The following is a 27859-nucleotide window of genomic DNA, read 5'->3' as shown; positions in this document are numbered from 1 at the left end:
CTGAATAGTTTCTGTAGAGGAACGTTCAAGTTTAATGCAAAATCTACTGCAGATTTGTTGCTCTACTTGCTCAGTCATTTTGAATGTGATGGCCACACAGTACACGTGCTTACTCAATGGTGTCTTACCACCCCACTGACTAGTATAATGGAGTCACCATTGTTCATGCATGCACATTCCAGTACACTCTCCTTGGATTCCAGACTACATTGAGGTCACGCCAGCCATTCTCATTACATTGACGATGGTTGGACTTTTTCTGGATAGACTTCACGTATCTTTCATATCAATGTTTCAGGATTCTTCAGATATATTCCCAGAAGTGGAATTGCTGGGTCAAAAGACAGTTCCGTTTTTAATTTTTTGAGGAAACTCCATACTGTTTTCCACAGTGGCTGCACCAGACTGCCTTTCCACCAATTTTCTTGCTGGTGTTTACTGGAGGTCTGTGCAGGCTGTTGGCTAGAGGCCACTCTCAATTCCTAAAAGCTGTTCACAGTTCCTTGAAACATAGCCTTCTTAATAGAGCTGCCTACTTCCTCAAAGCCAGCAAGGAAGAGAAAGACACAGATGCTACAACCTTCTGCAATGCAATCATGTAATCACATACACATAAAATCATACATCCTGCCACCTTTGCTGTATCCTATTAAAGCAAGTCACAGCCCTGGCTGGTGTGTCTCATGGATTGAGCAGTGGCCTGTGAACCAAAGGGTCACCGGTTTGATTCCCAGTCAGGGCACATGCCTGGGTTGTGGGCCAGGTCCCCAGTAGGGGGCACGTGAGAGGCAACCACATCTTGATGTTTCCTACTTCTCTTTCTCCCTCCTTTCCCCACTCTCTAAAAATAAATAAATAAAATCATTTAAAAACAGCAAGGCACAGATCTTGTCTATACCCAGGGGAAGCAATCACACAAGACATGAGTGAGTGCCAGGGGTCAGGAATCATTAGAGGCATCCTAGAGTCTGTCCGCTATAACTATGCAGGAAGGGTAGGTGGTATTGGGTTGATCTCTCCTACTGCAAACCATGTCAAAGAGACTTCTGGCTGTGTGGTCTTCACAGCTTGCTCCAAATGGACACCAGGTGGAAGCAAGGAGAACTTGAGGCTGGATATTTTTGCTGGACCCTCAGGGATGGGACAAAGGAGAAACCATGGGCAACTAGCTGAGTAAGAGCATTAGAATTCTGAGGGCACCATGCCAATGAATCCCGGTGATAGAACCACTGGGCGGGCACTCAACCCTCACTAGCCTGACATCAAGTTGGGAAAGTACCAATGAAGGAAGAAATTTTCTGCTCCTCAGCATTTCTTATTCCTATCCTTGGCTCAGCAAGAATCAGAAATCCCTTTCAGCAAGCCAGCCAGAGAAAAAGAAGAACATTCTTCCCTTCTTCCCATTTTAGACAAGTGTCTTGTCTGAAGTAGACCGAAACTGAGGAAAAGAAAACATTTTCACTGTAAATGACAGCTGAGTTTGATTCTTGCATAAGACTATATTTTAATTACTGAAGTGACTGGAGAACTCTTCACTCACTGTCAGTAATTTATCTTAGATTTTGAATTAGAAGCTGAGGGGAACTAGGCACACAGTTGTTGGGGAAAGAGTAGGGTTGTTTTTTTTCTCTGTGAGTCCTGCTTATTTAACTACACGGCACAAAGATTTTGAAAATCTAAATAGGAGAAAAAGTACCATATTATTTTTGGGTTCTCCATATTGCATATATTCATGCTTTAGGAACTGAACTATTAAATTCCTTAACACCATGTGATTCTCCTTAAAGAAGAATTGGCCAATGATACATCTGATAAAGCGTTAATGTCCAAAATTTATAAAGTACTCATTCAACTCAACAAAACAAACAAACAAACTCCAATTAAAAAATGGGCAGAGAACCTGAATAGACACTTCTCCAAAGAGGATATACAGATGGCCGATAGACATGAAAGGATGAATAGTGTCACTAATCATCAGAGAAATACACATTAAAACCACAATGAGATATCATCTCACATCTGTCAGGAAAGCTGCCGTCAATAAATCAACAATAGGTGTTGATGAGAATGTGGAGAAAACACAATCCTTATGCACTGTTGGTGGGAAGGCAGTCTGGAGTTTCCTCAGAAAATTAAAATATGGAACTGCCTTATGACCCAGCAATTCCACTTCTGGGAATATATCCCAAGAAACACAAAACACTAATTCAAAGAGATGTATGCACCCCTATGTTCACTGCAGTGTTATTTACAATACTGAAGATAAGCAAGCAACTCAAGTGCCCATCAGTAGACAAGTGGATAAAAAAGTGGTGGTACAGATATACAATGAAATATTACTTGGCCCTAAAAAAGAATAAAATCTTACCATTTGCAACAACATGGATGGACCTAGAGGATATTATGCTAAGTGAAATAAGTCAGAGAAAGACACCATATGATTTCACTTGTATATGGAATCTAAAGAACAGAATTAACAAACAAACAAAACAGAAACAGACTCATAGATGCAGGGAACAAACTGTTGGATGCCAGAGGGGTGTGGTTTGGGGGCTGGGTGGAAAAGGTGAAGGGATTAAGAAGTACAAATTGGTAGTTACAGAATAGTCATGGGGATGTAAGGTACAGTGTGAATAATATAGTCAATAATATTGTGTAACTATGTACGGTACCATGCAGGTACTAGAAATATTGGGGGAAATCACTTGGTAGATTATACAATTGTCTAACCACTATGCTGTACACTTGAAGCTAATATAAAATAACATTCACTATTAACTCTAATAGAAAAAAGAACAAGGATGTTTAAAGTACTCTACTCAAATTCTATAATTAAAGAACCATAACTGCAAACCAATTGTAAAATTACTTACTTATTTTAACTAACCCACTGTTTGTACTTAAATAAATGCATTTAAAAATAAAATGTCATCACTGCATGTTTTTGTGCAGTATTATTTGTTACAATAAATGGTAACCACAAACAAATGTAATTTAAATGAAAAAATGTTACATTTTAGGTAAATACATATAACAATAAATTCAGTTGACTACTTAATGATCAGAATTAATGTGACTATAATTAATTAAATGATGAAGAAATTTTATCTGAATACCCCTTATTTAAAATGAAGATGACATTTCATATTGATGATAACTTCTAAAAAATTGAACCGATATTAAGAATCTCAAATCACACGTGTATTGATTCAGAAGGTTCAGAAGATTTTAATTCCATTACATGATATGATTTGACACATGTCAGAGTAAAATAAACATCAATGGGGCTTTCCAAAAATGAATAAATAAATAAAGCTGAGTTTATGTTTTTAAATACATGCCCAGTAAGCAAATCTCAGAGAGGAAATTCCCTAAGTACTTACTGGGGAGGAAAGTCAGGACTCTTTCTACCAGTTGTGCAAACTGAAGACTGACAACCAGCACTCTGGGTGGAAAAATGAATTGTTTAAAACAAGTCCTGTTGTCCAAAGTTTATAATCATTCATCAGATTTAGTGGGTTGGATTGGCTGTAATGAGACACAACACTCAGCTTTACTTCCTAGAAATAGTTACCTTTTACACTCAATATTAATTGCTAGCTAAAATTATAGGGAAAAATTGGTGAACAAATCTTGTTTTTTAAAAAATACCATTAACATTTGATATAATTTAGGGACTGTATGTGTGGGGTTTAAAGATAAAATATAAACTTCTTCCAAATGTACTTGAATAATATCTGAAAAGCGATGGTAAAATAGTTCTATATCCATTCACTGTCTGGTTCAAGAAAATACTTAGGAAGAAATAATCTTAAATGTGTTATTTCATAATTTTTTCAAATATTTGCAGCTAAATCTACAAATGAACTCAATAATCAGTCTACTTGAAGTATGCAAAGAACCCAACTCACTAAGAAATTATCATGCAAATTCAACACTAACTGTAAGCAGATAATTTGCCTCTTCACTATCTGGCCTCCTGTCTTCCTTACAAAACAATGGTGACTGTATTCAGTAATAGCACCATGCACAGCTGAGAGGCGATATTCTCCAGTGTTCCTTGTGGATGGAAATGGCAGTGTGACATGGCTCTGGACAGTGAGTCCTCACAGGGATTTTGCTGGGAGATTCTTGTGAATGTGTCAATTCCTTATTTTGGTATCACTCCTTCTCTCCATATCTTTCTTCTCCTTCCTACAGGGAAGGCGAATGGAAAGATGAAGGTGAAGTGTCCCACTTGCTACCGTACAGCTCCCATGAGGGCAAAAGTCCACTATGATTAGCTGAGCAGAAAGACAAAGGAGCACAAAACTCTGATGATGTCATAAAACTTCTTTATTAACTCCACCCGGCCTCCCCCGACTTCTTGGAGAACTCTAATTTCCTAAGCTTTGGTGATGAAGAATTTGTGGTATAGAATTAAATACAGTCTATTTGATAGGCTAACATGGGCATCTCTAGAAAGAATAAATATAGTTTGTGTAAATGAGAAAATAAACCTCATGATGTTGTAATAAAGCAAGTTTCAAAATGGTCTTCACTAATAATTACCTCGTGTACCTCTTCCAACACTTTGGGACACACCATTATTTAATGTTATAGTTGGAATGGCCTTAGAGAGTGTCTGGTTTTGTTCATCCCTAGCATTAAGCAGGTGGGGGAGCTGGGCTGCCTGGAGTTTTGATTCAGATCCAGAGCACCTAACTCCATGGCCAGCGTTGTTTCTTACCTGGTGTATTGCCTACAAGGCTCCATGTCACCTCTTCTCTTCCATTTATTGTTAGTGTTCTCAGGAAGCAAGACTAGCTAATAAGGGAACATGTATCAGTAATGCCAAAATGGGCTAGTTCTTGAAGGTGAGAGTGATAGCATTGCACTAGTTTGGATTCTCAGGGTCTCATAAATGCTTTTACCTGTAACTTCATCAAAATATCTCAAGGAGACTCAGGACGTAAGTAGATCACAGATGTAGGCAATTACTTATCTACAAATGCAGTTGTGAGGGAGACCACAGACTTAGCTAGCAGATTGCCTATTCCAGGACGAGGGACTGTTGGGTTTGTTTTCGTGAAATTTTCATGTATGGAAAATGCAATGGGCTTTGAAGATGAAGAACAGGATTCAATTTCTAGCTTGTACAGTTATCAGCTGTGTGAATAATCAAATTCTGGCAACAGTATTATTTGTGTTGTATTTGGGGGGTGGGTGAGGGGATTATTTTCCATGTATATCTGTGTCTGTATTTTTTATGTCTTTTTGGTTCTACTGGTCTCTGTGGCTTCTCATGTCTACATTGGTCACATCGGCCCACGTAGATTCTTTAGCCCTCAACTAGACGGCTTCCTATTTGTTCGCTCAACATAAAAAGTGGAGAATAATCAGATGTGTGACTTTATCGTATGTGCATATTTCCAAAACTTCCAGTTCAAAACCATAGGTCCCCTTTCACATGAAGGGAGAATCCACTTAGTGCCACCAGAATGCCCTGTTGTCTCCTGTGAAGACGTGTGGGTAGGAGAAGCTCTCCAGTGCTGTGGAGAGTCAGCTGAGCTGCAAAGAATTAAAGAAATAAAACCTATTATCTATTAATGTTTTTCCACTTAGTGGTATAAGAATTATCCCTGGTGGAATAAACACTGCTAAAAAAGAGTAAAGACATTTTTACCTACCTGTAGAGGGAAATTAACTTTATTATAAAGTCTCTCAAATTTAATAAAACCCTATTGATTTCTAGAGCCTTCTTAGAGTTTGTAAAAATTTAGAATAATAAGTATCAGGGTCTCTCAGAGGAAAAAGGAAAAAACAAAATGCACAAAAAAGGAACAATGTCGTTTTTGCTAAGGGAAGTAGACAATGATCTGGTGAAGATAAGAAACAGAAATGTACATTGGTTTCAGGCCCATTTTAAGAGATCCTTTTGTATTAAGCTACTTTTTAACAGATGATAACACAGTTTACAAGTGTTCATAGTACTTGGTTTAGAAACTTATGTGCAAAATTTACTTAACTCTTCTAATTATGGCAAATTCTTGGAACAGATTACTCAGTTAAATTCAATTTTAAAGACAGTTATCTGTCCTTTCCCCAGGTTTATCAAGAATAAAGAACCTGCCAGTATTTTTGTGTTTGGGAACTTTGATAATTATATGACTAAGGTTTGAAATCAAATTAATTGAAGCTTCCTAAAATTCCTAAAATTCCTTACATGTCTTCTTAATCAGATAAATGATCATCATTCACACTAACCATTTAGTGCTGTGTGAATGTAAGCTTTGTGTTAAACTAAATTGGGATGTAATACTGAAGCCTTAATAAAAATGGGCTCACATTCAGACAAGTATCACAATTTATGTGAATAGTGGACTGCTATCAGAGTGTACTAACATTAAACAGAAGAAAATAATTAAAAATCTTTATTAACACAACCATTTTAAAATAATTTAAAGTTCATAGATACAATGATCAGCAATTGCCACACTTCAGTTTTTCTGCTATAGTCAACAGTTTTGTTCCTCATAGCATGGAAATGAGAGGGGAAAAGCAATCTAGAGGAAAACCATCGTCATATGTTTGATAAAATGTGTCTTATATTTTAAAAGTGAACAGCAATGTTCTAAATAATATTGTCACCTAACAATATTAAATACTAATGTATTTAAATATACATATTGTTAAAATTAATATTTTTCAAGAATATTGAGATTATAGAGGATAGAACTGGTAAGGTTTTGCCTCCTTTTTTTTTAGAAAAAAATCTTTATTTTTATAACTGCACAATGAGGTTTGAATATGTTAATTGCTAATTTTTCAAAAGGAGGTGTCCTATTAACAAGTAAATCACATCCACTCAATTTGTGCATAGATTCCCTAGAATCTTCTTTATTCTTATTGTCAGAGTACAAGCAGTAAAACACTTTTGCATGAAGGACAGCATGAACAAGTAGTAATCCATTGTATACATGTGCCAGCACATTCTCATCCACTCATCTACTGATGGGCACTAGGGCTGCTTCCAGATCCTGGCTATTGTAAATAACACTGCAATGAACATAAGGGTGCACACGTTATTTTCTTTCGAATTCGTGTTTTGGGTTTCTTTGGATATATACATAGAAATGGGATCGCTGGGTCAAAAGGCAGCTCCAGTTAGGTTGCTCTCAGTTTGTCAAGAGCTTGGGAAATGGGAAAATAAATTCTTCCAAATTCAAAATTAACATCACTATTATCACTAGTTATTGAGTGCCTACTTTTCATTAGCGCTTTACATCCTTTCTTTTTAACTCCCTGAACAGCCATATAGTGGAATTCTTATTATCCATCCCCATCTAGTAGGTAAGAAAATTCAGGCTAAAAGGAACTAGTTGAATGACTAATAGGAAGGTGGGAAATGAATTCCAAATGGAGCCATGCAACTCACTAGTCCTCATAAGCTCTTTTTCTTGCATGTTACTTCTCATTTGTATCACTTTCCAGACCTTAAAATTCAGAAAGAGGAAGCAGAGGTATTTTAATATATCAACTATGTATAAGTACAGCCAGACTCTTGTGTAATCATAAATATTACTCTGAGAAAGGGGCAGGAAATCTCAAAGGCTGGAGAGCAAAGCAGCAACATCATTCTGGCAGGAACAGCCAGCAGGAAGTTCTGGCCGAGAGCTCCCGAGAGCTGACCTGGCTCACCAGCCATTGCACACGGGACTAGGCTACAGGAAAGGTAGGCACCTTGGTTTGATCATACATTTGGGGGGTGATTATTGGTTTTTTAACAGACATCCAGGAATTATATTCTGACCTCGTTTGTGCTGCTGATCAACTGCATGGACTGGTGAGTCAATTTCCCCTTTGGGTCTCAGTTTACTCGCTTTCCAAATAAGAGAACCGGGTGAGACCATTAGTTAGGTTTCTTTCATGCTTTGAGGTGGTGATTTTCTCTGATTCTCTGCATCTCCTAATGTGTTGTTCAGTCTCACACAAAATACACTCTCAACAAAAACTGCAATTAGATTACTGTAAATCCTGCATTAGGACCCCATTGTTCCACTCTAATTCTGTAATAGAGAAAATTGCTGTGTGCAAAGAAGTTGTCCTCCAAACTACGATTCGCCTCCCAGGAGGGGATTTTAGAACTATCTTGAGAAGCTGGGGGCCACCTCAAGTTTGTTTCCACGTGGTGAACGTGAAAGGGCAAAGATCCTTCTCAGCCTGCAGAGTTTGGAGATGATGGCATCAGTGTGGAGATTTCTTCTGGAGCCACCTCCACAACTGAATTCCAAAACGTTGTCAGCTTTCCAAACTGAAACGCCATGCCTGTGAAACAGTAACTCCATGTTCCCCTCTCCTCCCAGCCCCTGTAACCATCAGTCTACATTTTTAAAAAAATTAAATTTATTGGGATGACATTGGTTAATAAGATTATAAAGGTTTCAAGCATACAATTCTAGGCTACGTCATCTGTATATTACATCGTGTGCCCACCACCCAAAGTCAAATCTTCTGTTACCATATATTTGATCCACTTTATCCTTGACTATACCCTGACCCCACTTCCCTCTGGTAACCGCCATACTGTTGTCTGTGTCTCTGAGTTTTTGTTTGTGTGTTTTCTTGTTTGTTCATTTGCTGCTTTCAGTTTTATATGTCTCTATGGATTTAAGTACTGTGGCTGCCTCACAGAAGTATAATCATATATTTGTCCTTCCACGACTGGCTTATTTCAGTTAGCACATTGTATTCAAGGTTCATCCATGTTGTAGCACATGTCAGAATTTCCTGCTTGGCTTTTACATTTAGAATTGTTATCATCTCTATGTATTAGTGTCAACAATATTCATAGAATAATGTTGAGTGCAAAAGGATTGATAAATAATGTGGAAAAATTATTCTGTCTATTCAGAATGATGAATGTATATGAACATAAATAAATAAAGAGGAAGCAAAATGAGAAAGGAGGAAAAGAATGTAAAGGACATGCATGAAATAATCAATGTGTGGTAGTTAAGATTTAAGGAAATTTTTAATTTTCTTTTTCAAACCTTATTTCCCTTTTGGTTGTATTTGCTATGTTATGCACTCTTTTAAACAAAACCAACAGAAATAATTAAACAAATGAGTGTACATGGTACCCAAGGGTGCAGTGAGCTAGAGGCTACCAACTGGGCTTGTAGATCCTGGCTTCAGGCTTAGAATCAGGCTCATGCTGTAGTCCTTGAGTATGAGAACTGAAAAATGCAAAAAGGAATTCAGAAGGACAGGGACTTTTTAAAAATCCTTAAGTTGGGGTCAGTGTTTGGTTTTCTGTCTTCCCAACTTCATTTCTTTATTTTTTTTATTGTAGTAAAAGTACTTAACATAAGATTTACCCTCTTGACAGCTTGTTAAATGTATAAATACAGTATTGCTATCTATAGAGACAATGTTGTACTGCACACCTCTAGAATTTATCTTGAATAGCTGAAATTTCACACATGTTGCACAGCAAATCCTCATTTCCTCCTCCCCAGGTCCTGGCAACCACCATCCTAGCCTTTGCTTCTATGAGTTTGACTATCTGCCACACCTTATATAAGTTAAATCAGGCAATATTTGTCCTACTGTGACTGGTTTATCATGCTTAGCACATTGTCCTCAAGGTTAACCTTGAAAGAAGGAAATCTTGCAATATGTGACAAGATACATACACCTTGAAAGACTGGTTACTAAGGCTAGAAAGAAGAAGGGGTCTACATGGCACATTTGGGCCATTACGCCACAGAAGTGAGGCAGAAGCCAAGTTGCCAGAATACAGGAACAATTCTGGAGTTAGAGACCCTCAACCCTTATTCTCTAAGGTCAGAAATGTTACTGTGCATGATGGAGCTGGTGAGTGGCAACCAGTGGACTATAGCCACAAGGGAGGAAGGAAAGGATACAGGGGCTGAGGATTATGTGTAATTGGATTGGCAGGCCTAAACGTACAGTATGTAGAAGAGCTCCAGAATCAGACTACCTGGGTTGAAGTCTTGCCTTCACTACGTGCTAAATCCTGTGCAAATTGTTTGAGTTTCTAAGCCTCATTTTTATCTGCAGAACTCAATTAAGAATAGTAACTATGTCAGAGAGTCATTGGGTAGATTAAATAAAAACCCACACAAAGTTCTTAACAGAGTGCCAGACTCATAGTAGCTGCTTAATATTGTTAGTAATTATTATCATTTCACCAAAAATGTATTTGGTTTTGAAACCTACAATCTTTCCAAATCTGATTATTATTTTTTTGACTTCTCTGGCTTTTAAGATGTGCCAGAAGGGGCCTGGACCATCAACAGCATCCTCTCTCCAGCTCTATTGTGAGGATTTAGTATCAACACTGTTCCTCTCCTTGTTCATGTAATTTCACCCAAACTTCTACCCAGATCCCCAGATCCCTCCAAAAGATCACTATTTCCATAGACAAAGAGACTTTTATTTTGATAAGTCTTTGATTAAGGTACTTGATGCTGTGAGAGCATGAGAAACTTGACCAAGGCATAGAGGTAGGAGTAGAAATGAGGTAGAGGTTATTGGCCTCCCATTGAGTATTATTGAGCATCTGATCAAGACTTCAGAGGCATGACAAAGAACACTCATATGCATCACCTCATTCCACTCCTCACAATAATCCTTCATGATGCTATTTTATAGGTAAGAAAACTGAGGATGAATGAGGGGAAATAATCTGCCTGTGGTCAGCTAGTAAGTATCAGAGCTGGAATTCCAATGAGTTTGAGATACAGCTAATATGTATTGAGAGTTTATCGGTCACTCTGTTGAACACATTACATGCATCATCTTATTTATATAACCCTCACCACAAATGTATGAGGTGGCTAAAATAACTTTGCCTATGGTATTTTAGTAATAATTGGAGGGCATAGAATGTTAGCATAGGACTGGACTCCAAGACACATGCTCAGATGTGCAGCTAGATGCTGAAGCTATGACTCCCAGCCCAGTGACCTTTCCTACCTCCCCCACTAGCAACAAGATTGTGGATGCCTGTTCCAATATTTGGATGTTACACACTCCAAGAGAACCTGGGACCATTGAGGTGATATGTCAATGGACAGAACTGTGGCACCATCAGATTACCATATGCCTTCATCCAAACTATGGCCTGCTGAGAACAGACCTGGGGAGCAGCCCAATGACTGAACTGTGCTGCTGACACCACAGAGGCCCAGCAATGCTGCTGAGCTGACAGCATTGCTCAGTGCTGGTGGACAGCAGACAGCTTACTGCTTGAGTCTACATTGGAACTGCCAAACCTAGGAAGGAAGAAATGGGGGGGTGAGGGCAATTAATGTGGTAATGAGAAAAACAGCACAAGCTTGAGAGCTAGATCAACTTGGTTCATGCACTTTCTGGTTATGCAAATACAGGCTTATTAATAATTATATTTGCTACCATGTGTTAAAACTTTCTATGTGCCAGGCTTAGTGCTTTGTGTGACTATTTTATTTAGTGAAAGTCACTTGAACTTAATTAGTCATGAGTTTCTAGTGTATGGAGTGGATTTAATAATATCTAAGTTGTTATAAGAATTAGAATTGCTATGGCCTAGTACCTGGAGTTCATCAGGAGTTAAAGAAATGTTTATATTAACAAATTTTAAGCTAATATCAGCAGGGGGTCATTTCAGGTGGTACAGAAAAAGGATGTGGAATAGGATTAATCAACTCTTAATGGAAAGAAAATTCAAGAGAATGATGGAAGCCTGAGCAGGCAGTGTAGGTGTAGCACAAAGGGAGAATACAGGGAGATGTTGTGTGGGAATGTGTCACAGGTGAAGCAGAGGTACAGGAGGAAGAGAATCTGGAAGTAGAGATTATTGGAGGGCAAGTGAAGTGGATTCAAGGCTGCCAAGCAAGTTTTATGTGAATTGTCCACCTGAGGACAGGTCATCCCTTGGACAATGGAGAATAATTTTAAGTGCCTGCAAAGTCTGCTCCTTGGGAGTTTTATAGCATTAAGTCAAACCTTGGGCCCTAACTGAGTTCACTGCCTCTTTCAGCATCACCAGCATTATGTTATCACAGCCCAAAGCCAAGGAAGCCTTTGACTCCTTCACTCCAAAGGACACCTTTATCCCCTCAAAAGAAGGTAAACTGGACAATGATCTCCAAAAAGAAACCACAGTTCTTGGGGTAAGTCCACCTCATTATAAGAAGAACCCTGGGGAAAATATTGTGAATGTATCCCAACTACAGATCTACAATGGATCTGGGAGAGTTTCTCACTTCTTTCTGTCTCACTCTAGGCTAATGGAGACATGGAACGGGGGCTTCATGGGAAAACTATGTCCTCCCTAGGCCTTTCTGCAAACTAACAAAACCACTGGGTCTTTTCTACCTGAAATCTACACAGTGAAGTCTCTTATAAATTGTCCTTAATTATAGTAGAGATATTGATGTAACCGCATGGCTTTACTCAACATGATTGAATTAGATCTTACTTTAAGTTCATTTCTTAAACGTTTTGAGGCCACACGATCTGGACTAATCTCACCAAACACTTTCTCCCTGTTCACATGAGTCACTGTAAGACATCCCAGTGTCCAAGGTCATTGTCTTCCTTCAGATCCAGGACTTTAATTCCCTCATGGTTCTGAATATCCTCTTTTAAGACCCAACTCCTACTTATGCCCAGCTTTGGAAACCTGCTTAATCATCCCCTCTGGAATTCAAGGTCAGTTAACAGCATATCCTCTTTATGCCATAGCTTTTTATTTTTCTCAAAGGCCTCTTCATCTATAGTGCAAAGAGAAATCTAGCCCTGAAGGAACTGTTTCCACTGCAACCCTTACTTGTAAGCACAGAAGTGATGGCAGTGTCTTTTTAGCTTCTCAGGGACACTTCTAGATCAAGCTTTCCCTCTCATCTCTACTCCTGCTTTAGAATCTCATGTCATCTTACTAGGTAACTCACTCCCACTTAAAAAAGCAATTTAATTGTTCTTTTCATTTATTATTTGAAAAATCCTAAGTCAGTCTTCTACCCAAAATGATATTCTTAAAAATGTTATTTATATTTTGAACACTGGAAAAGAATAATTATTTCAAGTAATTATAGTCAGTCATGAACTTCAAAGGGTTTTTCTAAAGGTAATTTTAACATAAGGAATAATTGAGAAATTATAGGAGTATTAAAATTCTAGAAGATTGTTGACTTTAAAAACATAAAAATAATCAGAACATTAAATGATGTATTGGCAAATTGAAAAGTGATCATCCTTAGAAAAATCATTTGATGAATATGTTGCCTGAAACTAAAACCAATCAATATTTGTTATTCTACTGTTATTTACCAATGTTAACTCATTAATTAACTTCTTTTAACTAACTGATGCCATGCTGACTTGCATTTTTCCCTCGGAAGAAATCCCTTGTTCCTTCAGCTGATGCACCCTACAATCTAGCCTACACATAGCCTAGAATAACAAACACATTTCATTTGCTTCTGAAATCAATAGGAAATATTGTTTATTTATTTATTTACCATTAATTGAGCACCTTCAAGACATCAGACACTATTTTACACACTTAGAATAGGCAGGGAACAATGCAGCTGAAAGGAAAAAAGTGACATCCTCATAGTTTTTAAGAGATAAAGACAAATTTCAGTGCATTCCCACTTCTTTCACTCTCCCAAGTAATTTACCCCTTTTCCCTTCATGAAATTAGCTCCTTAATCACTGTGACTCCCTCCGGTGAAGTTTCTATCATTAGCCTTCACTATTTCAATATTCATGTTTATGATTCTTCAAGTATCATGTGCTCTTTGTTCCTTGACCTCTTCTTCATGGTATTTTATCCATACTTCCTTGGATAAACATTCCCTGACTTTTACCCTGGATTTTATCAATACTAAGAGCAGTAAACCCATCAATATCGACATTTCCTGCATCCCATACTCCAAGCACCAACCTTAATCTTTCTAGGTCACTCCCTCTTACTGTACAGTGACTGGAACTTTCTTTACTCTCACTGAGACTTATTGAGAATATCTCTTTTTCACAGTCTTACTTCCTTATATTATCATTTCCTTCACCTAGCCAAAATTTTATAGTTCACTCTTATGGAAGCTCTCAACAGCCTCATCTCTATAAAGCATAGTTTTCACACAAAAAACTGTGACATTGATTTAATTCTAATTCTGCCCATTTTCCTACTCCATATCCGAATCCATGCAGCTAATCTTACTCACACACACACATATGCACACACCCTTCTGATTTGTGACCACAACTTCAAATGGACTAAAATAAGCTACCTAAAAATACATATTTCTTTCATCTATTCACTTTCCTATTACCCCAGGAAACTATTTCATACATTCTTATCCCTCAAACCTCTTATGTTTCTTCCATCTCCATTTATTACTTTGCTTCCTATTATACTAAAAATGTTGAGGCAATCTGGATAGAATGTCCACAAACTGTTACACATCTACAATTTCCCATACCTGTGCCCATACATTCTTTCCCCCCACCCCAATTATTAAGAATAAAATGTCCACTCTGGCTGGCATAGCTCAGTGGATTGAGCGCGGGCTGCAAATCAAAGTGTCTCAGGTTGGATTCCAGTCAGGGCACATGCCTTGGTTGCAGGCCATGGCCCCCAGCAACTGCACATTGATGTTTCTCTCTCTCTCTCTTTCTCCCTCCCTTCCCTCTCTAAAAATAAATAAATAAAATCTTTAAAAAAAATAGGAAACTAATGATATGGTATAGTATTCCTTTAAAAAAAAGAATAAAATATCCATCTAATTAATGATAACCCTCCCTTCATGCAGTAAATTTTATCCCTTATCACTTGTTCCAGTAATTCTCCCCATCTCTCTGCAAAATTTTAAATTAATTTCATAAGCACAGAATCTTACTGCAATTTTTACTATCTTGAAAAAGGAAAGCCAAAACAAATACTTTTAAATTTATACTTTCTACATTGATGCCCTATTCATTACTTACCTTCCCCGCAACCCTCTCCTAAAAGGCAGGAAGTCAATATTTCCAATTATTCTTGAATGATAGCCTCTCTTTAATCATGTCCAATGGCATTGATCACCTTTGCTCCACATTGCTAACTCAATTTTTAAGCCTTTGTTGTCAACTTTATTGAGTTAATGAAAATGTTTGATGCAGCTGACCACACTCTCCTACTTGAAACATTTTATTCACTTGGCTTTTTGGACATCACATTCTTCTGGTTATTTTTTTTTCCTCAGCTGCTCTTTTTAGGCATGTTTACAGTTTCTATGAATTTCCCTGGTCCTAAATTTGGAGTGCTCCATAGCTCAATCCTTGCTTCCATTCTTTTTAAAAATCTGCTGCAGAGAGAGAAAGAAGGAGCTCCTACCCTTTGCGACAGCATGGACGGAACTGGAGAGCATTATGCTAAGTGAAATAAGCCAGGCGGTGAGGGACAAATACCATATGATCTCACCTTTAACTGGAACATAATCAATGAAAGAAAAAAGCAAACAAAATGTAACCAGAGACATTGAAATTAAGAACAATCTAACAATAACCAGAGGGGAGGAGGGAGGGGAAAGTGGAGGGAAGGGTTATCAAGAACTACTATAAAGGACACATAGACAAAACCAAGGGGGAAGGTGGAAGCAAGGGATGGAGGTGGGTTCGGCTGCGATGTGGGGGAGTGGTTGGGGGAGGAAATGCAGACAATTGTAATTGAACAATGATAAAGTAATTTAGAAAATAAAAAAAATCTGCTGCAATGCTGATTTCATCCAGTAATATGACTTCAAATATTACCTACACTTATGACTTAGGGGAAAAAAAGGCTATGTCCTTTGCCTGGATCTCTCCTCCAAATTTAAGACTCATATGTCCAAAAGCCTGTGTACATCTCTGCTTGGATATCTACTAGACATCTCTCTTTTAACCTGTACAGGACTGAAATCCTAATCCTCTTCCTCAAAACCACTCCTCATACAATACTTCCCATCTCAGATCAATTGTCATTTTTATCAATTCAGAAGCCCAAGCCAAAACCTTTGGAGGCAACCTCCATTCTTCTCTTTCATAATCCACATTCAAACTTTCAGCAAATCCTATAGGTTTAATCTTTATAGTACCTCTAGAATCCAGCCACTTCTTATGATTTGTACTATCAAAATTTCTTTTAAGTCAAGATCATCTCACATGAGAGTTATTGCAGTACTCTCCTTTTTGGTGATCTCCGTGCTCTGTTTCCTTACAACATATTTTTTAACAGAGCATGTGGAATAATCTTTTGAAAATAGAAATTAGATCATGTAACCATTTTGCTCAAAATTATCCAGTGGGCTTCCTTTTTTACTGGAAATGAAAGACAGAGTTGATAAAAGAGCCCACAAAGCCCTGCATAGTTTGTATCATGCCCACAGTACTTCTCATGTCTCACTTCCTACCACTTTGCTCTTAACTCATGCTATTTTCCAAGGAAGTCATTGTAAAGGACATAATACCTGTCAAGTGGCAGTGATTTATATTTGCTTTATTCCCCTGATGCTTGGCATTTAATAGATATTCAATAAATTAATTGTAGGAATGGTTGAATTCTCTTGACTTTAGGTTATTTCTCCTATGTTTGCATCATCATTCAACTGAATATTCACTAAACAGTAAGTAAGAGTGTGGGCTCTAGATGAAACTAACAGGCCTAAATTCTAGTTCTTCCACTCAGCCATTTGTGTGGGTTTGTACAAGTTATTTTAACTCCTGGTGCCTCATTTTTCTTGTCTGTGAATAAGATGAGGTGAATAGTCAGAAGTAGAATATGTTATCATCATGGCTTTCATAAAAATAGTAATTATTTGTGGATTGAGCACGGGCTGTGAACCAAAGATTCGCAGGTTCAATTCCCAGTCAGGGCACATGCCTGGGTTGCAGGCCACGGCCCCCAGCAACTGCACATTGATGTTTCTCTCTCTCTCTCTTTCTCCCTCCCTTCCCTTTCTCAAAAATAAATAAATAAAATCTTTTAAAAAATCTAAAAAAATAGTAATTATTATTAAAATCCATTGATGACAAAGATGAGCTAAATTGCAGCACTGAAGAATTCCTGCTCTATTCTATTTCCATTGAAATTGAGCCCTTTATGAACACTCCCTTGGTAAGTTTGCTTTCTATATCCATCTAACTGGACCATTGTCCAGAAAAAAATTTTCTCTAACTACTTCTCCTAGAACCATAAAAAATTTGTCAACTAACTTTTTCAAAATAAAGTTAAAATGTTCACATAATCAATGCCCTGATTTGCTAGTTTAATAATCCTATCAGAAAATAAAAATTGTTAGTAACACATGAATTCCTCTTAGAGATTGTCTATTTACTCTTTGTAACACATTTTTTTCCTTTTTGGTATGACAAATTATAACAGTTTAAGACTTTTTATACTTCACAATGTACATGCAAAAGCCACTTTTATCTATTTAAAGTGTATTCTAGAATTTTCCCTCTTGTCTCTTGTAGAGTATCCAGATCCTGTGTTGCCTGCTGATTTTAAGTTTGGGGGCCATTTTGGTTTCATCTCCCTACTCTTCCCACCTCAAGCCTGCAGTTTCCACCATATTGATGTACCCATTTTTAGGAGCTCTGTGTGTGAGTAGAGTGGGATCTCCAAGAGGGGATATGCTTTATAAATGCTAACAGGGTGCTAAGTCATGGAGTATCTCAGTCCCAAGAGGAGGGGAGAGAGCTGGAAAAGGCAAATGTCTTCAACTTTCCCTCTGTTATTATCCCTCATCATATCTCTGTAATTCAGGAAGAGCAGAGAGGGGTTTAATCTACTATCCTGAGTGAGCATCCCATGGAGTGAATGGATGGGACAGAAAGCAAGGGGGTAATGCAATGGGCATACCAGCATCTCTTACCTGGCCTTACACAGTGCCTCTGGAAAAGTGGAAGATTTTTTCACACTCTTCTTTGGGCCTTCGATGAGGCCATTGGATTCCCTCCAGTTTAGGAATAATTCACCTGTCAGGTAGAGAGTGAAAAGGTCATTTTTAAAATAAAATGAGCACCACTGGTAGATGCCACAGGTTTACAGAGGATTAGACCAGCAATGGTAAAATTCATGGGAAGCAGGGATACTCTTGCTTTGTGTTCAGAGGCAATCAGTGCTTGGAAAGACTTTTTGCTGCCTTCCATTTAATAATGGCTCATTTAAGGGCCCAGTGGATTTCTTTATTTGGACACTAGCTAAGGCCTAATCATATCTCCCCCCTATGCTTTTTTCTTTGTGGTATCCTCTACAAAGTTGAGAAAGGCATACATTCTGAGCAGAGCAGATGAATCTTACCAAGACATCAGTTCTATATGGATACAGTCCTTGTGTGAACACAAAAAGGACCTGTTCATACACCCAAAGCATAATTTGTCCTTGACTTTTCTATCTAGCCAGTAGTTGTGGCTTATATATTAGAATTAATTCCTGCTGGACCCTGTTTGTGACAACCAAATCCCTAAATCACAGCTTAACCAACATTTTAGCTTCTCAGAATATCTAATTCCAGCTGAATCCCTAACACCAGTGGGATCAAATATTGACTTCCAGGGCTTTATGATGAAAGACTATTCACATCTGACCCTGTACTGCCCACCTTCCTCCACTCCCAGTCTAACTCAGGCTACCTATACCAATGGCTTGAAGCCCATGTGTTTCTGTACCTTGTCCCACCAAGTGCTTCTATTGGCCACTCCCATCTTCTATCCCTTTAAGTCACCGGTCTTTCCCAACTTCTTTTCTTTCAACCTTGTAAAAAATTTTTTTAAATGTACAATGATGTTTATTATGGAATTATTTTAGATGGTGAGACATTACTAACCATGAAAGACAAGAATAATGATTCAATGAGAAAAGGCTTACCAGATGATGTTTAGTGGGAAAAAAAAAAGAAAAGAAAACTCTATTTACAATTAAATTCAGGGAAGAAAAGCCATATACATAAACTATATTTACAGTCAGATTCTGTGATGAAAAAATACAGCCCTAACAATAAACATGAATAATTAAGAAAGATCCCTACCTATTAGGAAGATCCCTACCTGTTACAGTTGATTGTAAGTGAGGAGTTTCCAGATGTTTCCATCTCACATCAAGTGCTTTGCAGATACAGCTTCTAGACAAGTGTGGCCTGTTGCAACAAGTAGACATCCCTAGACCTCTGTTGTAGGGAGGTTTCTAGATGATACACTAGGCCTGGGTTAATAGTCAACCTTGTAATTTATAACACTCTCCTCACATCATGCACACCTCCTCTCCAGGCTTCCTCAGCTTGCAACTATTTTCACTAACATGAGTCCATTCCCTTGTGCATCTGTTGATTCTTCAAAGTCAATGTAAACATCCTGAGGGCAGAAATCAGGTCTCTCTATCTGTATGGATCCACACTGTTCCTACAGTGTTAGCTTTCTAAAAGTTTTACAGTGCTTATTGATTGAGTGATTGACACATTTCCACAAAAGAAATGAATTGATTATTTCTCTCTTTTCTGAACAGTTTGCCATTGCTGGATTCCTCTCGATTATCTCTGGGAAAAAATCAACTAAGCCTTTTGTAAGTATAAGAACCGTCAAGTCTCAGCTGGTTGGTGTGAGTGGAACTTCAGAGTTAATTCTTCCAGTTCAAAATCTCCATTTGAGTGTCTAGAGAAATATAGCTCAGAACAAGCGAGAGAGCTCAAGTTTTGCCTGCTGGTCTGCTGGCAAAACTAGGAGTAAAACCCAGATTCCTTGCCTTTTGGACCAGTGCTCTCACCCCTACAAGATGAAGCCCCTGGATCATGTTCCAAGCTTAGAGGAGGTTTACCTCAGTTGCTTAAACAGTGGAAATTTTTACATATACCAAGAATTCCTTAAAGCTTTTTTCTTTTTTTGTTGAAGTTTTTGGGGTGACATTGCTTATTAAAATTATACAGGTTTCAGGTGTACAATTTTATAATACATCATCTGTACATTGTATTGTGTGTTCACCATCTCAAGTCTGTGTTCACCACCATTTATCCCCTCCATACCCTCTTATGCCTACCCCTACCCCTTTTTCTCTTTGGTAATCACTGTACTGTTTAAAACTTATCTTGGCCCTGAATAGGGTACATCCCAGCCAGACCCTAGAGATTCTTTTTTTTTCTAGAAAAATCGACCTAATAATGACTCAATTTCCCTAAATGGCATGGACAGAGGCACAGGTGTATGGGCTTAGATCTTCTCTGGCTATCTCCTCCACTCCTACAGGAACAAGAAATGATCAGACTGTGGTCCCTTTCCTGACAAAGGTCAGGAGTTGGGGGTAGTGGGTAGAAGCAGCTGAAGGCTTTGATCTTCTGCATAGCAACCCTCTCCCTTGACACAAACGCACAGAGATGACTTAGGGAAAAACCATATCCTGACTCAGGAAGATCTAGGGTCTGGTTAGCCATGGATGAGTGCACATAAGATGCAAAAGGCTGGTATATGCTCCTGATCCTTGAAGCTAGAGTCTGAACCTCGGTACCAGTGGATAGGGTTTTGAAGAGTTCACAGCATTGGCTGGAGTCAGAATTCTGGACTTGGAATCAGGAAACCTATGCTCCCATCCCAGCTTTGTCCCTGATCCATCTTTGTGCTTTAAAAAGTTCCTTCCTTCTCTGGGCTTCAGTTTTCTTATTTACAAAATGTGGAAGATGAATATGTGGATCTCAGATGTTGCTTCCCAAGTGCCCTGAATACACTGAAAGGAAAGACTGTACTTGGCTTGAACTGATACAATATGGGCTCCACATGTGGGAGACAGGATGATAAGTGGGCTCATATGAGAACTTTGGGACAAGGTGCTGCCCATTCATTCTGTTCTTCCTTCAGGGACTCAGCAACTTGAAGCCATATAGCTACTGGGCCAAGGGAGAAGAAGATAAGGCAACCATCCTCCCAATGCCCAGCACTCTACAATGATGCTCAAACAGAAAAGGGAATGCCCTGGTACAGAAATGAGGACTGGTACAGAGTCTGGCCCATCAGTGTCTTTGCAGAGGAATGACATCCCATAAGAGCCCTTTCCCCCAAAATGTTGACTATAACCCAGGAGCACGTACAGTAAATGAGGTTCTCATAGGCCTGACTCACCTATAGAATGTATTCCAACTTCTCCAGTGTGCTTCTGCCTTTTCTCTGAATCCACTTCATTATGGAGGAAGAAGCCATAGATTGGTCTTCCAGGGAGGGAAGCCCTTAAAGCTTCTAGAATGATTCTAAGTCTATTGATGAAGTCAAGGGAGATATTGACAATATCACTTCTGTCTTCAGTGCTGCAGAGAGTCAAGGGGCCAGAAGCCTCTTCCAAACCAGGAATTATTCACAGATTCTCTTATTCAACAAACATTTACTCATATAATGAGTAATATAATGAACTAGATAGGAGAGATATAGGGATGAATGGAACACAGTATGTGCCCATTAGGAGTATGCTGGTTAGAGTGGTGACAGACCCAAGGAAGCTCCATTGCAGTGCGGTAGAAGGAGGGAAACAGAATGACATGTTGCTTCTGTGATGAGATTCCAATGCAGAATTTCTCTTCTAGGCTGTGAGCAGCCTGACTTCCAATGCAGTGAGTTCCGTTGTTGCTGTAACAGGCCTCATCCTCCTTGCTGACAGCCTTGTAGCCCTGGGGAGTGCCTCTCAACTATGTGGCTCACAAAGGGAACATCTAACCTCATTGCCTGATTTGGAGTACGATTATCCAATATACGACTTTGAAGACTGTGTCCTGGATGGTGTCAGTCTAACAGTAAGCACTTTCGGATCAAATATCCTGTCATGTGAAATCTCTGTCCCCCACCCTTGCATAATCTTTCTTTTTCAGGAGTCCCTAGCCTTGTTGGTCTGAATATCTGGAAGCAGACAGAAGAAAAATAAATATCGTTGAAGGAGGCCCATCAGCAGACTGCATAATAGGATGCATTGTGCAAAATCAAAAAAGGAAATCGAGAAGGAATGTGGGTAGTCCCTTCTTAAATCTCAGTAGGTTTAGCTCTCAAACTGCCTGCCCCCTTAGTTGAACAGGCATTTTTTCCCTCAAAGAAATATCCCAGAAATATCCCTCTTTATTTGAATTTCATTGATTTGGGATGAGTGTATCCTGCATTAAGTTACATAAGGATTTTGAATCCAAAGTCCAAACATATAATTATTATACTTTGGCAGGCAGAGAGTGAGAAGGGCATAGGAGATGGCCTGCCAAAGGATTCTTAGGGGAAATGCCAACCTCTATGGGCAGCATTTTCTTGCTGCCTTTCCCTCAAACTTGATGGTCACCACCTGTTGATGGTGACAATCCTGGTGTAGTCAGTCCTCTCTATACAGGCTCAGAGTTTTGCAATCATCACCTCTGACCCTTTAAGGAGAAAGATTTCTTCCTTTGTGAGTCCTCCCAGTAGGAGCTGGGGAGACAAAGTCACTTCTATTTCATTCCCTGGGGTCTGTCTGTCTTGTGAATCTCAGAGAATGTGTGCTAACTTTCTGGGCTCATAGTTTCCCATGAGTCTGCCCATGTGACCTAGAGGGTGTCAAAAATAAACCCCTTTGACCCAGGAGCTTGAGGAAGTGAGATAGCGCAGAGACCCATCTGGTAGAAGCCAGCATGAGGAAGCCCAGGAGATAGTATAACCCTGATGTAGGTCAGACGTTAGGCAAAGCAATGGGGCTGGGAGAGGCATCCTCCCCACTGGGAAAGTAGGGGCTTAATTTAATGAAAACTAATGTCAGTACACCAAACTACCTCCCACTCTCAGATAACGAGTCAAAGAAAACTTTCTGCAACATCAGAGGAGTTGTACCATGGCAGGGTAAGCTAGTTCAAAGGTTCACTCTTTCTTTATTAACATAAAGATAACCTGGGCAAAAGTAACAAATTAGAAAATATTTACAGTATATATCCATGGTTTTCAGAAGAAGGAAGAAAGGGAGGGTGAGAGAAAGAAAGAAATCAAGGAAGAAAAACACGGTATGTTCTAGAAACTAAGAAAAACCCTAAAGCCAGGTCATGACCAAACAAGAGCTGAGACCAGAAAAGGTGTCAGAGACTGGGGTCATGGAGTTTTAATGCCCATGGCAGGATTTGAGGCTCCACAGAAAGCAGGGAGTGCACATAGAGCACCCTGCAAAAATGTTATAAGCTGAGACAGAAGGTTTACGAAAATAAGACAAGAAAAACTCTGCCCAACATCCCAAGGGCCTTCAAGAAAGTCTGCTGTAAAGGTTTCTAGGGATGAAATAATCTCATCAAGCCTTGTACAGATATGGTATCCAAATCCAAAATTACATACAAAAGGGAGGAACCTCAAATAGAAGCATTAATGTAAAAACTTCCTTGATCTGTGAAACTCCTAAGGTTCTATCAGAGTCAAACCTACAATTACTATTGAGGGAGATGTTCATAAACCCAATCTATGAGTTTCCCACAAATGAAGGGATTTCCCCCAATACCACCCCAAACTGAAATTATCTAAGAAGAAAAATATTTTGTAAAACATAAGAAAAAATGAGGAAAAGCAGCAAATGGGACAAACATGAAAGTTAGTTGCTCAAGAATTAGAGGCTACATAATAATTTGAAAAAAGTTATAATGAAAATATATTGGGAATGATTAAAGACACACAAAAAAGTAATTGAAACCAAAATGAAAGAACAGGACAGTGAAGAAAAAGAACGGGTAGATTTGAAAAAAAGTAAATGGTATGATTAGAAATGAAAATTATAACAGTTGATGTTAAATTAAAAACTTAGCATAACAGTTAAATAGCAGAGTCAACATATGCAAAGAAATAAACAGTGAAATTAAATGGAAGTCTGATTCAAACACACCAAACACAACACATTAAGATAAAAATTTGGAAAATATGAATGAGAAATTAGAAGACATAGAGGATACAGCAAAGTGAAAAGGTTTAACACACATCTATCAGAGCTCCAGTGGGACAGCATGGGAGAGGAAAGTTATTCAAAGAAAAATCACTGAACATTTGTTAGAAGTTTAAAAAGACATGATAGTTTAGGCTGAAGGAATGCACTGAGACCAGTGTGAAATAAATGAAAATAAATCCACATCTAAAACACCATGGCAATAAAAAGCAACAAAGGAAAAAAGAAAAGCCACTAGAGGTAAATGAAGAAATACTCTTATCTCAGAATGTTTTGAGATGAAGGTTCTGAGATCAAACTGTGGCTGCTTATTTCTCTTCTGTTAAGAGATAGAAAGAGAAAGCAAAAGAGACCATTAAACTATTTTCTTTGTTCCTTATTTTATCCACTGCTACAGCCTTCATCTCCTATATCCTCTCAATCAGGTGCAAGGGCTGGCTTAGGGTACCAACCATCCCTGTCCTGATTTGCAGGGTGTGCTGGTGGTGATGTTTTTCTTAACTTTGCTGGAATTCTTACTGGCTGCATATGCTTCTGTCTTTTGGTGGAAAGAAGTCTACTCCAGCAACCCTGGGGTGAGTACTCTGACATGTCACATGATACCTGCTGGGTCCCAAGATTTGAACTATGATGATACAGATCTAAAAAGAGAAGTCCATTATTGGTCATTGAGTACATGTGGAAGGCAACTTTTATAATGAGAGAAGAGTTCAATTAATGGGCTCCTTCATGATGACACTCTGGTCATCTGAGATCAGTTGGTGTCTATTGGGCAACAAACTAGTTAGAGAATTGCTTAATATGAAGCTAGATGACTTTCGAAATCACCTGGACCAGTCCCTTATAAAAGAATTAACGCTTAGATTAAATCACATGGAGAATGAATGATGCAGGCTCATGGGCTGAGGCTGAGAACCGGCATCTCTTCACTCTTGTCATGAACAGCCACCTGCCTCCCTGCCCAGTTCCCTTGCTTGTGTGATGAGATTTTACTAGAACATCCTCTCTTCTGTTTATGCTTTCCCATGTTCTTCCTTCCTTCTTCTTAGGTCTTGAGGTTACAACTTTTTAAAACTCTTACTTAAAAGTTGTAGTAGAAAAAGAGGAGAAACATTTAAAGAGAACAAGTAAATTATGATTCAGTTATGGTCTTATCAGGAAATGGTAACATAATTAGCAGATTAGAGAATGGCATTTGTTTGAACTAATATTGATGCAATTATACATTATGAGAAAGTTGGGAGAGCTACTACTCTACAACATTTGTGGGGAAAGCATTATAAATATGTATTTTAAAAGCCTCTAAAATCAAAAGCCTCTATTAACAAATTTTATCTTTCCTATAATTCATTTTCTTTGCCTCAGTTACAAGATTATATCAAATATGTCAAAGACTTCTTCAAGGTCATGGATGTGAGAACTCTCAACCTTAGAGAAAAAAAGGAGGAGAAACACAGTGCTCAAGGCAAAGTGTGATTAGACTTCCCTGAACTTCCAGCGATTTTAGACTCTGGAAGAAACTTTAAAAAAAAATAGCCACTGTTTTGTAGTTTGTCAGTGTGAGTAATTTTCTTTTTTCTTTCTTTTTTTTGTGAGTAATTTTCTTGCTCTTGAAAATAATTTCCCAAAAGGCTGGGCCAGTAAAATTTTATTTGCCTGTCTTCCAAAATGGCCATAAAATTTATATGCTTCTTTGGGTAAACTGGACAGAAAGTAGTTGTCTATTATAAATAAGAGGAGAAAATGTGCCCTCTTGTGCTAGTGTGAATTGGCTATGTGCCTGTGCAGGCTCTGTTTCTGTATTATTTTCACATGTATATTGCTTAAATAATAGATATTAGGATTGCAGGGACATTTTAATTAAAATATGGCTTCCTTTTTGTCAGTTGAATGAATTAAATTTTTGTCAATTAAATATAATAGCTCAATGGTCTGTCTCATTTAATGACTTTATTCTTAAATATCTGGGTTCAAAAATTATAATTAATTACAGTGCTCTGTCCCATCTAAGTTCTAACCAAGTGAGAAATTAGACCCATAGAAATAATATCAACTTCATTACATATTAGTGTGAACAACGTGAACTACCTAATAAAGAGATTCCTAATACTGCCCCTGGGTCTAGGTCTTGGGTCCTGTCCCAGAGGGGACTGTGCAACAGAAGTATACATGTATGTTTTCCAAGTGACGTGTGCAAATATGGTCATAGAAGTCATACACATAATAGTCCTCAAAGGAAAACTATCCAAATAAACAGTAGAAAAGACAAATAAAAATCGTGGTGTATTTAGATGACTAAGTACTATACAGCAGTGTGAGTGAACAAACTACAGTTCCTGCAGCCACATAGGTAAACCCACAAAATAATGATCAGGGGGACAAAAGCTATGTATAAGAGAGAATGTACTGTATAATTCCATTTACATAAAAGAAAGTTTAAAAACAAGCAAAACTAACAGTGTTAGAATCAGGAGCATGGTCACCTTTGTGGGTAATAATTGGAAGGAGACCCAGAGAGCCTGTGGTTTCCTGGAAATGTTCTTTTCCTTGATCTGGATGCTGATGCTGTGCACATAGGATGTGTTCTCTTGCTTCTCTATTATAACAAAATAAAAGCTATTTTAATAGTTACTTTTGACCTCTTATGCCTGTCTAGTTACTGAGCCAACTCTCATGTCTTCTCCACAGTCAAATTCTTTTAAAACATCATCTCCCCAAAATCTTGGAGTCATCCTTGACTCTCGCACATCATAACTAAGCTGTCATTAAACCCTGCTAGTTCTAACTTCAAAATATATTGAGTCTGATTACTTCTCGCCATCCCACAAGTACTCTGGTTCATCATTTCCCTTTGACGTTATCACAATAAGCAGCCAGCTGGTCACCTGCACCATTCAGCCCTTTCTCCCCATAGCAGACAGCAGGAGTTTGTTTTTTAATCTAAAATAGATCATGTCATTTCTCTGCTCAAACTCATTCCATTTTATTTCAAATAAGAGCCAGCATCCTTAAGTGTCCTTATAAGATCTAAACTCTTAGTTCCTCTCTGATCCTCTCTCTGACTTCTCTCCTCCTTGTTTCCTCTGCTCTTGTCATACTGGCCTTCTGCTGCCACTTGACATATTCTTTTATTTTATTACACTTGACATATTCTTTTATTTTATTACACAGCATCCTTCTACCTGAAAGGGTTTTCTTGCAATTATTTTCATTGCTTTCTCACTTCTTTCAGGTCTCTCTTCAAATCTCTCAGCCGCAATAAAACTACCCCCCCACCCTATAAAAAGTGTAACCCTCTTTCCTTGTCACTTGCTTATTTCTTTCTTCATGGTATTTACTATCATGTGACTTACTATGTATTTTATTTGTCAATTGTATGTCTACTCCAATAATCTGTAAGCTACATTAGGGCACTCAATTACTGCTCCCTGCTGAGGTTTCAGCTCCTATTTGAGTGGTTTTTAAGTGTGTGTGCAAGTGTGAATATTTTAAACTTGGGTACAGAACCTTTGAGATTCCTCTTTATCCCATATGTCAAGCAATGCAATAAAATTATATTTTATCCAGGACCTATTTCTTATTTGTTTGTTTGTTTGTTTTTGCTGTTAACAGAAAGTTTCTTCAGGATAGCTGGAGAGCTATGTTAAGAATTACCTAGAATAATATTAAAACTGACAGAAGGTGCAGTAAAGTTGCATCTTTCATTTTCAACTCTCCCCTGCTACCCCCCAACCCCCAACCTGGTTGTCTTCCACAAATGACACGACTACCCACTCAGTTTCCAAAGACAGAAGTTTGGAAATTGTTCTTGACTCCTTTCTTTGCTTCTCTACCACATTCCCATTGGGAAAACTGTTAGGCAAAAACCACTAACAGAAAGGTCTAATGAACTCATGGCAAGAGGAGTAGATGGTTTCAACCAAATCCAAGCAGACATTGCAGATCTTT

The 27859-nt window shown here is 38.3% G+C and overlaps 1 protein-coding gene across 2 annotated transcripts; it reads left to right on the top strand.

Annotated features, from left to right (window-relative positions):
* The first annotated feature begins 7512 nt into the window (after positions 1-7512).
* On the top strand, positions 7513-25831 carry LOC123829438 (membrane-spanning 4-domains subfamily A member 7-like). 2 transcript variants are annotated; one of them, XM_045855144.1, is made up of 8 exons: positions 7513-7714; positions 10660-10710; positions 12029-12161; positions 17488-17616; positions 19517-19573; positions 21573-21779; positions 24385-24486; positions 25277-25831. In XM_045855144.1, the coding sequence occupies exons 2-8, from the start codon at positions 10679-10681 to the stop codon at positions 25385-25387; spliced, it is 771 nt and encodes a 256-aa protein (XP_045711100.1). In that variant the 5' UTR covers positions 7513-7714; positions 10660-10678; the 3' UTR covers positions 25388-25831. The 2 variants fall into 2 exon arrangements, with proteins under 2 accessions (XP_045711100.1, XP_045711101.1); XM_045855145.1 differs by lacking the exon at positions 10660-10710 and having other exon boundaries at positions 7516-7714.
* The last annotated feature ends 2028 nt before the right edge of the window (positions 25832-27859 follow it).

The sequence above is a fragment of the Phyllostomus hastatus genome, unplaced genomic scaffold, assembly GCF_019186645.2.
Source record: "Phyllostomus hastatus isolate PE091 unplaced genomic scaffold, TTU_PhHast_1.1 phas_scaffold_11, whole genome shotgun sequence".
NCBI classification, from domain to species: Eukaryota; Metazoa; Chordata; class Mammalia; order Chiroptera; family Phyllostomidae; genus Phyllostomus; species Phyllostomus hastatus.
This window is presented reverse-complemented; position numbering and strand designations above follow the sequence as displayed.

Coding starts and splice junctions, on each gene's coding strand:
- LOC123829438 (XM_045855144.1), top strand. CDS start 10,679: ATGAGGGGAAATAATCTGCCTGTGGTCAGCTA. Junction 10,711..12,028: donor AATCTGCCTGTGGTCAGCTA/GTAAGTATCAGA, acceptor TGCCTCTTTCAG/CATCACCAGCATTATGTTAT. Junction 21,780..24,384: donor TGGATGGTGTCAGTCTAACA/GTAAGCACTTTC, acceptor CCTGATTTGCAG/GGTGTGCTGGTGGTGATGTT.